The sequence below is a fragment of the Schistocerca piceifrons genome, chromosome 7, assembly GCF_021461385.2.
Source record: "Schistocerca piceifrons isolate TAMUIC-IGC-003096 chromosome 7, iqSchPice1.1, whole genome shotgun sequence".
Lineage (NCBI taxonomy): Eukaryota > Metazoa > Arthropoda > Insecta > Orthoptera > Acrididae > Schistocerca > Schistocerca piceifrons.
The window spans coordinates 89178840-89191371 of record NC_060144.1 but is presented as its reverse complement, the minus strand read 5'-3'; the positions used below and the strand labels follow the sequence as shown (position 1 = coordinate 89191371).

General features: G+C 36.4%; 1 protein-coding gene across 1 annotated transcript in view; it reads right to left on the bottom strand.

Annotated features, from left to right (window-relative positions):
• Positions 1-12532, bottom strand: part of LOC124805283 (cytoplasmic dynein 1 intermediate chain-like) — a 180216-nt gene that overhangs the window by 52129 nt on the left and 115555 nt on the right. The window contains 1 exon segment of the mRNA XM_047265795.1: positions 2691-2738. Within this exon segment, the coding sequence (XP_047121751.1) occupies positions 2691-2738 (48 nt within the window).

Below are 12532 nucleotides of genomic sequence, written 5' to 3'. Positions count from 1 at the left end.
GTTGAGCCCAACCTACATAGATAGGAATGATCATCAAAATAAAATAAGAGAAATCAGAGCTCGAACAGAAAGGTTTAGGTGTTCGTTTTTCCCACGCGCTGTTCGGGAGTGGAATCTTAGAGAGAGAGTATGATTGTGGTTCGATGAACCCTCTGCCAAGCACTTAAATGTGAATTGCAGAGTAGTCATGTAGATGTAGATGTAGAATCTTAGGATTTAGTGTTTGGTTTTTGCCAACAATCTTGCAATACTGTCTGGAGACATTGCAATGGTAAAAAGGAAAATTAACATTTTGAAAAGAACTGCAGAGAAAACAGGCCTTCAAATATCTTATGCCAAAACAATATATCGATAACCAAAAGATGCTCCAAAATTTCATGAACATAAATTAATGATTAATTATGTCAATAAATTTGAATATCTTGATCACTATGTTACAATAATAAGGTTAGAACATTTATAAGTATCTGAATGCCTGGATTTGACGAAGACAGGAGAAATAGAAAAGATGGAAAAGAAAGGGAGGAAAATCCTAAGACAAGTACAGGGGCCAATAAAACACAACAATGAATACAAGAGCAGGTGTAATGAAGATCTGCATAAGAAAACTGAACAACTAAATGTAATGACGAGAAACTTAGAATGATGTTTTTCAGCTATCTGGCTCGAGTAATGGAAGCAGGCTTTGCAAGAGAATTTTTGAACATGTCAACCACAAAAAATGTTCCTGGTGCAAGTTGCTCTCTGAAAGAGAGAGAGAGAGATTAAAGAATATGAAATTTTGAACACAGATACATTTTCATAGAAGGTTTTAGATATATATAATCTCGAACAAAGTGGCCAGAAGTTCAGAAACAACAGCACTCTGATGTACTGAAAATGTATTGGAAAAACTGGAAATTTAATTAAAAGTATTTATTACACACACACACACACACACACACACACACACACACACACACACACACACACACACACACAAAAAGACCAGTACAAATCCACAGCAGTGCTGTAGAAAAATGAAGGACATGGTGGGTGTTCAGCAGAGGCATTGCTGAATAGTACCAGCATGACACCAAAGTAGTCATGAATCCCCAGTTTCTCTAGAAGCTAGAGGCAACATTCACAAATATAAAACATGTTAAAAATTGTAGTTTTAGTTGTAAGAAACCAGCAGCAGAAGCTGTGAGTATGACAATATTAACAATATATGACTAACTGCAGTTCATGAGTCGACTGAAAAATGATTAACAACAAAAATGGGTTCACAAAGTTTCTTCAGATACTGCCCAATGCTAGTATGTCAATACCTTTGAATTCTGTAAGTGAGGGTCTGGTATGAAATATACTTTTGATTGTAACTATACTCAAATTTTGAAACCAAGACTACATAGGCTTTAAAGTGAGCATAATCTGAACTTGTCTCACCAGTTATTGAACGTTTAAGAGGAAAATCCTAATGATTTCTGTTTTGGAATGTGTGTGTGAGTAAAAAAAGAGTGCACAAGCATTCTGAAAGAAACATTTACAATATAAACATTGATAATGTAGGGAGATTAAACCTATATTTTGAAGTATCCCATTTACAAGACAGACAGGGAAAGAAGTTTTACTTTTGTCTAGCAGATGTTTACTGCTCAGAAAATAGATATGAACCTCAAATTTTATTTTCATGTAATTTACAGTGTCCTACCAGTTCAAATACAGCATAGTTTAATACAAAAAACACAATGTTTTCAATTTGTTGAACTTCATTAGAAACTGCTTTCATCTCTGCTATTACAGAACTATTTATCAGTTCTGCATGACCTCTCCTATTATTTAATTGTCCCAAGCATGTGCTAACAATGATGGTTTTGCATTTTTCAATGCTGGATCAGGTGAAGGAGGGGGGGGGGGGGGGGGGGCAAGTGGAGGATCTTCAAGAAGCCACAAGAGTTGACCTTTCCATATAGAAGTTTTGTGTTAGCCGTGTGGTTGTAACAGAGCTTAGCGACATCACCCCAAATATGGTGACACCATTACATCGCTGTAGAGAAATATTAACAAGAAATCCCTCAATATTTGGACATCTGTACATTCATTCCCCATTTGATACATTACATTGTCTTTCATCTCTGTTCAATGTTGAGCATGTAATTATGATATAACCTCCTTGTATCAGTTAGATGTCTACTGATGTGGCTACCAGGAAATAAACAGCTATATAAGCAGCCCACAAAATTAAACAGATTGTCCTCACAAGGTTGAACAGAATGTTTTTTTTTTCTATGTACAGATTTTTGTCAATGGGTTACTAATATTTTATAATGTTGTGATCGACATCTGTTCCACAACTGCTTCTCTCTCAGTTAACTTAATCCTTCCCTCTCAAAAACCAAATTGCCATTTGACAGATGCATACTTTAAATTTGTGCTACTTAAGAAAGGAGCATGACAAACAAAGAGTTACAAGACACAAAAAACTGAAGAAAAACTGATTTGTACCTACAAATAGATGGTGTAATGCCACAGGATGACTTTTCCTTGCAGAGATCAACCACTTTCAGCAGTTAACTTAGGAGACTTCATAAGCAATCTAAGCAATACAGCTTTGCTCAGCTGAGCTTATGTCTTGCCTGTGATACTTCCACGTGCAGCATAATGTCGTGCACATGCTTTGAATCTGTTTCATGTCCTATGGGACCTACCTGTGAATTCGTCTTCCCATTCTAAACCAGGATTTAGATTGTACTCGTCTTGAAAGGATGAAAAAGAAAAATCATATCAATACCACTGTAACATGAAGTGTTAAAATTTAATTTAGTAGGACACAATGCATTTGTTTTTGTAAAAAAGCCACTCATGACTATCTATACCACATGCTGTCAAACTGCATGAAATCATGCTTTCCCATTAGTATTACTGGAACAAAAGTGATTAAGTAATTGCAGTGCTAAGTCATCCACATATTCCCATAAACAGAAAAGCAATCTATGGGGTGTAACGTCTAGTCCTCTTTCCAAAGGTGGTTTTCTTCCTGTCTTACACCATTCTACAAAAGCTGCATTATCACTTCTTCCATTAAAGTTACCACAAAAATACGATGCAAATGGAACAACTGCAATAAAATCTTTTTACAGCTCCATAACAGTGGTATCAGGAAGATGTAATTATTTCTCTGACATTCATAATGAAAAAAAAGGGCAAGTGAAATATACAATGCTTCATAAGAGGGAAAGAAATTTGCAGGAATGAATGCCAGCAGACAAAAATTTGAATGACAGGTACCTTTAAATCCGGCAAGAATAACATGCAGACTGACTGTTTAAGTGAGTGTACAACTCAATGCTTGTTACAAATGTGGGAAGAACACAAGTAAGCCATCCAATCAGTGAAAAGATTTTCGAATTTAGCAGGTAATGTGCCAAGCACCTCATACTGTCAACATCCAAACTAGTTTCTCTGTTAAATGAGTCAAAACTAATACCTCTACTCCTATTCTCACTGTTTTCTATATTTTATACTCTTAAATTAATGCGATAGTTCACACTATGCTAATTCACTTGACAGTAATTCTTAATATGTAATAGAAAATGAATATTTAGCAAGCTGACTATACAAATAACTGTGCAATTTTTTAGTACATTCTTAGAAAAAATTTAACGCAAAGATGTATTCAACTTTCTTTTATAACTACTTGCAGTTCAGAAGAGAATTTGTTTTATATATATTAATGGTTTTTGTCTTAATATGTAAAATTCTAAGCAAACAATAAGAAAAGGTATAACTGGATATTATTTGAGTGACCAATAGGCAAATAAAAGCCTGGTGTTTATTCAAGGTAAAATATTAAACCCGTGTTCTCCATCACAGAGTGCATGCATTCTTCATGGAGGATGTGTGTGAAAGCTGAGTTACAACAATGATCTTCATTTTATATGCTTGTATACTATTTTTTGAATGGTTGTCTGATCTTGTACAACTATAAATTTACAAATTACTTTCTTATCAGGTTCTGACATGACTGTTTCTCACTTAGATCTCATAGTTCTGTCACTGCATATAACTGTAAATTTGGACAAAGAGAGATTTAGAAATAAGAATAACATTACAATAGCCTTTTTTAAAATGTGTGTAACAGTATAGTAAATCAGTGCTGTAATATCTGCATCCATACATACGAAATGGAATAACCCAAATTTAAATTGATGGAAAATTTGGAATGAACGGTATTATGTATCTGAGGACAAAGTATTCTTTCTAAGAAAAAGAATAAGCACAGAGTAGAAGTCAGCCATGTAGGTAAGGAAGATAACTTGCTATACTTTTACTTTAGTCTCTCTCTCTCTCTCTCTCTCTCTCTCTCTCTCTCTCTCTCTCTCTCTCTGTGTGTGTGTGTGTGTGTGTGTGTGTGTGTGTGTGTGTGTGTGTGGGCGCGCGCAAGGAGTACTTTTCTCCTATGTACATAAACAGGGCAATGTTCATGGTCTGTTTATCACAATTACACACTCTCATATGTACATTAATTTCTGCACCAACAATTCCATATATTTACTCGTTTCCAAGTAATTCTTAGATATATTGATAAAAACTTGTTCTCAAAAATGATAAAGTATTTCATTACATCGGATGGAGAAATCCATATTATTTGCAGAATCTCTGAAAATAATGTAGTGTTCTTCTATGATTAGGTATTTTGATTTATTAAGTATGCACTAGTAAACTCCAGATTCTTTAAAGAATCAAACTCCGAAGTACAGAACAGCTTCAGACATCTGATTACTTTGCAAATGAGATAATGTCTTAAATTTTTGACATTACACATCTAACAAGGAGAGATCCACAGCAATGGGATTGACTTTTTGAAACCGCCTATACTGTGACGTAGGTTAATATCCCAGCTATTACACCCTCCAGCCATTCACCATGGTAGGCCCTCAATTGTGTTACTGACAAGAAAAATTCAGATTTTTGCATGACACTCAATACCATTAATATACTACAATCATGTTGACTGAGTGCATGGTGTAATCGACAGGGTAAGACATTGATTTGGAGAAAGCCTATGTTCAAGTCTGGTCAGGTACTTCAATTTTTTTTTTTTTTTTTTAATTTTTACTGAAATTAGTTTGATCATTATTGACTGCTTTAAATGTAATTTTATATTTCTATTCCTTTGTCACATCATTTCAGCTTCTTCATTTGCTCTCATTTTTCTTCCTGTCATTCCTTTTCCACTTGAAATCTTTGGTCACATGGTCTTAATTTTATGTATTAATTTCAATTTAGTTTATTTCATCATCTCATTTTTTTGTTCATGTTACTGCAGTCATTATTTCTATTACTCATTTTTCTTGATTTTCGTTTTACTTTCAATCCCTTCTTCCTCTTTAATCGTCATCTGTGTTATTTTGTCTATAGTGCAATAGGAATTTAGGCTATGTTTTAAATGTTTGTATGACGATTACCATCCACAAAAAAAATTGTACATTTTGTAATGAAAAATACATTTTTTACACCATTGCACGGTCACTATAAATAGACTATTTCTTCTTTTGTTTTTAAACTGATAGATCGTCATTTTCAAATATTTAAATATAGTTAAGTTCCTATTCATAAAAGTTCCCAGTGGAAAAAGAACGATATAAAGAAAAATTATAACAAATGTTAAAATCCATATGATGATTAAAATGTGACAGAGGAAGAGAGATGAAAAGTTACTTTACAACCAAGAAAATGAATTAAAAATAATGATTAAAGTCATTTTGATATAGATTTAAAAATAAAAATAGGGTACTTGATGAGATTCAAACCACAATCCTGAGCATGCAAAGGCCTTATCTTAACAATTACACCATGCCACAAGACTACAGAAATCTTCTCTTTTAACACTATTGAGTGTCCCATCCTCTTTGCAAGTGAGGAAAAGTTTAGAAAAGGTATGAAATTATGTTTGATGTTTATTAGAAGTCAGCCAGTGTTTTCATCACCGAACACTGGATGAGTATAGTTTGGGTAATTTGCACTCCTTTTAAACAAAAGTTGGTTTTTCACACATTTCAATGTTTATGGCATATCTCTAGAACTGTGTGTCATACAATGATAGAATTTCGCAAGTACATTTGGTGGTATGTGTAGACGCTGTCTGCAAAATGTGCTACAAAAGATTTAATAATAATGTACTAAATGAAAATGTCATGCCAGATGGTGAAGTTTTCTTTGCAAGAACAGCGAAAATGTAGTAAGTGATAAACTTTTTTTCTTTCATTATTCTGAGTCCATTGTGTGTGTGTGTGTGTGTGTGTGTGTGTGTGTGTGTGTGTGTGTGTGTGTGTGTGAGAGAGAGAGAGAGAGAGAGAGAGAGAGAGAGAGAGAGAGGGAGTGAAAGTTCAATAAAGGTATGAAGTTATATTTAAAGTCTGTTGCTAGTTGCTAAGTGCTCTCATTATTGAATACTACACAAATATAGTCCTGGTAAGTGGCGCACCGTTATGCTGCCTCAAGCCATACACAGTTTCTCACTGTAATACTAGTCTTACTGTGATGAACTTTTACGTAAGATCATAGTGCTTAGATCATGACAGCATTTAAAATGTTTAGATTTGGGCTATAATTATAACAAATAATGAAAACAAAATTTTTATTGCCAATGAAAGCTGAGAGATGGGCAACCTGCAACTGGGACCGCGCACCCCACGAACTGCGTTAGCCATTTTATAAGGTAGCACATCTCAACAACTTAGTCAGAAACATGTAGGTGTACTCATTTGTTGGAGACACAACACAAACAATGCATAAACAACAGCAATAAAGATGTCTCCATGTGATGTTTTGGTAAGCTTCAGTATCACTCATTTTTATTTACCAACTTTGAACATTCTGCAGAACAAGACATCCTCAGATATCTTGGTGCAACAGAATGGGATTTACAGTTACTTCATGTGGTGGAGAGCTGTTTGCCAAATAGATAAAAATAATTTTGCAATTCCTTCATATCTGTTCCCATCTGTGATGGATTTGTGAATGATGTAGGTCAATGAAAAACCCCTGGAATGTCAGTGTTTGCACTAAACGTATGACAATTCTGATATGAGGAGGAAGACTGGAGATGCCAGGCACACATTTGGACTCCATCAGGTCTAAATCAAATTTTAGTGCAAGACCACAGGATGCCTGTTTTTCCTCAATCATTATGTATGCATAACACTGCCAACAAAAATAGGCAATAATGTCTCTAGGGAGCTCATAATTTTTGTAGAAGGTACCCACATGCAGGAAAAGGAGCAGCAGTGAATGCAGTGGCAGCAGGAGGTGGGCAAAACAGTCGGCAGCCAAGCAGACATAGTTGGTGTCCATCAGAGCCCAAAAAGAATATGGTACTGAGGTAAGAAAAATTATTAGGGGCCTGCTACACTGGTACGTTGGAGGTACAAGAACCGAAGAGAAAAAAGTCAAAAGACATGTCTTACCACACAGCTACCCACAGATACACTACGCACAGAATTAAAGAAGTGAATTGTTTCATAATCTACGAATAATACATATCACAACAAAAGCGTATCATAACTGTATCATTATATATCTTACTGATGATGCCTTAAAGTGAAAAAAGGCGAAAAACATCTCCGAGAATAAAATACAGTGCAGCAAGAGAAGATGTTTTTTATTTACAAAACAAATAAAGAATAATTTTTGCGAAACCCCGTAACTGCTTTCCACTGAGTTATGCAAGTGCAAAATTTCCTCCAAAGGTCCTGCAACCTTCCTCTGTGATGATGGCAAAATCATGGCACCTTGTGATGTCACCCTTGGGCTCAGTGATGCTTCAAACAGCAAGGTGTAGACACGAGGGGAGAAAAAAGGCCACAGATCATAAGTTCATGTGAGCTATAAGATTGGTTGTTGTTGTCACATTGGCACCACAATTCTGCCCAATGCCATGGATCATGTGTCACACAATGAGAGGGTCACCACAACTCCTTTTACGCACAATTCAACCCTTCTCTTGCTATCTCAGTGTTGGAGGTGAGAACCATGAAGCCACCACTGAAATATATGGTTTTGTTACGGGTGGCTGAGGAAAACATTTCAGACATATCACTGCTCACTGCTCAGACGTGACCTGAAAAGGCCTCAGGATGTGGCATAATAGGTGCCAATGAAACCATCCCTTGCCCTGGAGCATTGATTCCCACAAATTTCACAGTCAAAAATGACAGTTTGCAGTGCAATGAGCAACAGGGATATGTCCTTGACATCCTCTCACACTACTTACACCCTCAGATGATTAGACCTTTCTCTAAGAAAATTGTGGGGCTGCATACCCATTGAACATGATCACATCCACAATTTTCAATCTCAAGTACACGTTGCAACCACTAGGGACTTTCAAAACCATTTGTCAAAATTTGAAAGTGATCCAAAGTAGTAAAGGGTACTTCTGCTTTTTCAGCCGTCCATTTTTTGCCCTCCTGTAGTGTGATCACATGGGTGTACAATAATTACATGCATGTCAATAAAAGGACAAAGGGTTCCTTTAAGAACTGCCAGTTTGTTCCGGAGCCACCCATGCAACTTTATTGAGTGCGTTAAAAATGTAGCTGTCAAAAACTGACACCGTTTCAGCCTGCCGACTGTTCTAGTGCCGTAAGTAGGCAAACTGCACTCAAGAGTGCTCAAGGGGTTGCTTAACCCTCACACAATACAGCTGCCACCAGGCTGAATTGGTGTCAAGGTTTCCGACAGCTACATTTGTAATGTGCTCAAGGAAGTTCTGTGGGAGGTACCAGGGGTGATGCCAAATTGAGTGGTCTTATGTGGACCCCGTCATTTTATTGATGCACATGTTAATGTTGCACACCCATGCGATCATGCTACAGGAGGACAGAAAGATGGGTTGAAAAAGCAAAAGTGCCCTTTACTGCTTCAGATCACGTTTCAAATTTTGTTGAACGGTTTAAACAGTCCCTAGTGATTCCAACCTACACATGAGAGCAAAAAATTGTAGTGCTGCAGTCCCAAGTGCTACAATCACATTATATGGGGATGGAACCCCACAATATCCTCAGAGAAAGGTTTAAATGACCGAGGGTGTCAGCAGTGTCAAATGATATCAAGAACATCTGCCTGTTGCTCAATGCATAGTGAACTGTTATTTTTGAGAGCAAAATGTGTGGGAATGAATGTCCCACGGAATGGGAGGTTTCAGCGATGCCCTTTATGACACCCCGAGGCCTTTTCATTTCAATTCCAGGCGAACTATCACAGAGACATCAAAAGAAGGGGTGAAATGGGGATAAGAGGGGCAGTGATGACTGTCCCTTCGCGTGACACATCCATAGTAGCATTGGGCAGAAATGAGGTGCAATTTGGTGTCAATACGACATCATTAACCCACCTTACACCTCATGTGAACTTCTGAGCTCTGCCATTTTCTCCGCATGTGTTAACACCATGCTGTTTAAAGCATCACTGAGCCCAGAGGCTGATGCCACAGGGCACCCCATTTCTGCAACATTACAGAGTAAGACTGTTGGCACCTTTGAGCCAAAATTCAACTTGTGTGTTGCAACGGAAGATTATTACGGGGTTTCACAAAAATGAACCTTCAATCCTTTTGCACAGTGTAGCAATACTTAATAGGAAATGACAGTTATTAAAGCACAATTAAATACTATGTGTTACAGTACTGACATTGCAGGAAAATGATGCTTTTAGTGAAGCAAAGCACTAATGTTGGCGAGATGTAGATGGTACATTGAGGATCCACTAGTACCATATATTAAACCATATTATCCAGATTACACTTATGTCACAAGTACTGCAGATTACATTCCATGATGAGCTTTAATGAATAAAATTAGTCACTATAACATCAAGGAATTTCCATCACCAGACAAAGCTGTTTCCCACCATTGCAAAGCACTTTTACAAATATAGTGTCAATTACAAAAATATGCATGAAGGCAACAATCTTATTTAATAATGAGGGGAAGTAAAAAGAGGACACACACTGTCAGTGGAAAGAATGAATAGTTAGCAATTGAGATATTTGAGTCAACAAGTTATCTAATACTATGTTTGAATTCTCTTCATAGCGAAGACATCAATGCACCCTTGAAGAATGGTTGTCTACAGGGGCAGCTGCTCTGAAACTAGACAGACTGGTTTGAATCCTGCAGTGGACAGAATTTTCATCATCAGTATTTGATCAGCAAGGGGAAGAGAGATGGTGGCCTACAGCTTGTGCCTAATCATAAGACTGTATGCAAATGACCTGGACTATTCGCCACATCTCTCCTGCCTCTCATGCACATATCATAGTTGTTAATGGTGGTTTGTCTGTTGGGTGAGGATACGCTGAGTGCACTTTGAGGAGTATGTTATATAGAGCTGATTCCCTTCCAATCATTCATAATGCAAACATTAAACCACAAAACTACAATATGAATTAGGACAGACTGCTATGCACCAAACAGACAAGTCATATTTAAAAGTAGAGTATTAGGATCTCCTAAACTATCAGATGTTGTCTCTGGACACTGAGACCGGACTGCATGCCTACACCACTCCTGAACCCCCACAACCAACCCCTGGCCACTATCACTGCTCACTGCAGTCAGGCTGTAGCGCCTGTAGATAACAGTGTGTGTGTGTGTGTGTGTGTGTGTGTGTGTGTGTGTGTGTGTATTTCATGGAGGACTCCGATTATAATATTTAACAGTCTTCTTTCAATTTGCTCATTTGCTGCTCAACACCACCTCTAGCTGGAGAGTAGCAATCTATTCTACTGTTATCCCATCTCAGATTTTCCACAGGAAAAACAAATCTGAAGCACATCCCAGTGATTGACAGTCACTGAAAATGGACCTTGGGATGCAAGTGCCATGTTACTAAGAAGCCTGGCCAAAAATCTACATGATAGTATACACAATGTTCAAGTCCCAAAGTAACTAAAAAATTAGCTGGTGCAAAAGGAATTATACAGTGTTAAAGAATACCTATTAAATTAATTTTGTACATATTTCTTTGTAAGCAATGATGTCGGTGTAATCAAAATGGTTGATACTTAGGAAATAAGTTATACTGGTAGTTTTTGACATGGTCTATATTATACATACACTTGCTATACACAATATAATTCTGCAGAATCGAAAATTCAGTTTATTGTTTAAACATGGAAAATTTAATTATTCCTTGTAGAAGAAACAGATCACGGAGAAAATTTTTCAAAAAACTCTCAGAATTTCTTTTGGTAAAGGTGGGTTGTACAAGATACTCAATTTTATATATATTTTTTCATATTGTAAACAAGATCTAAGTACTAAGTGAGCTTGACACTACAGATCCACTACTTAATAAACACTATCAGGAAGTGACACTAAGAAAAGAAACTTCCAAATGAGAAGTTCCAGATGTTACTGTAATACTTTTGCATTTACACCATTAACTATGTAGATAAAAATGTGTTTCATATTTCAAAAATAAATATGGTTCTGCTAATAATGATCAAAGAAGTAATGCTGAGTACATCCTGAGAAAAGAAATGAAAAGCCACCTTCACTACGAGCTGATGGCTTTGGCATGTAAAAACTAGTTGGCTCACTAAATGAATACTGATATCAGTTTAAATTTTTAGACTGTATACCAGTATGCTGAATGAATTATATTACCTAGTCACATTAATTATGAACAAGTGGTAAACTCATATGTATCTTTTTACTGTAACTGCCTTATAGAGCTTGAGGTTAAGTGGTATAAGAACAGGAAAGAATCTTTACCAATAGGTTAGGCTCAGAGCAATGAAGCTTAATTTTCATGACTAAACACCTGTTATAACTGAGTTTTTGATTATGTAAAAAATATAGAGGAGGATGATGAAAGAAACTTTACACCATTCTGTAGTTGATAAAGCCAACTGTTTCAATTATGTGCCAACTATGTAACCAAAGAAAATATTGTGACAGTCTTAAAAAGAAAGTATGAAAGAATTTCAAATGGGAAATTCTAAAACTATGTATCTTAAGAAAAATTCAAATTCTGATTATTTTGTTATATCTTTGATACAACATTGCTCAAGGAAAAAAAAAAAATCACGTTTTTGGGGTTACTGTGCAGTTTTACTAGAGCTTTAACCAATGCAGTTAGGTACAAATATATTACATAACCACTTCTAACATTACAGATCTAGCATTGGGTTTAGTGACAACAAATGTAGATATGCTGTAGCAGTAGCTATTTTCATGAGAAGCCAAAAATGTTTTGGTAGAAGCTCACAGAGTTACAGGAAAGTACGTACAGAGAAGACGGAGAGAACGCAGGTAGACAGGTGGGCAACGATGATGGGGAGACCCTCCACAGTCAGCTTGCAAGAAAATTGTTGTATCAATCAAAAGGAACATAGGACATCTGACTAAGCCATCATTAAAAAACAAAATATGTCTGGAAATTAAAGCAAAGACACTAGTGTGTAGGCTCAGCAGAATGCAAACAATGTAATACTGGAGATATACTCTGCAAACACTGGCATCATTTCTGGTGCTAAAGGGAG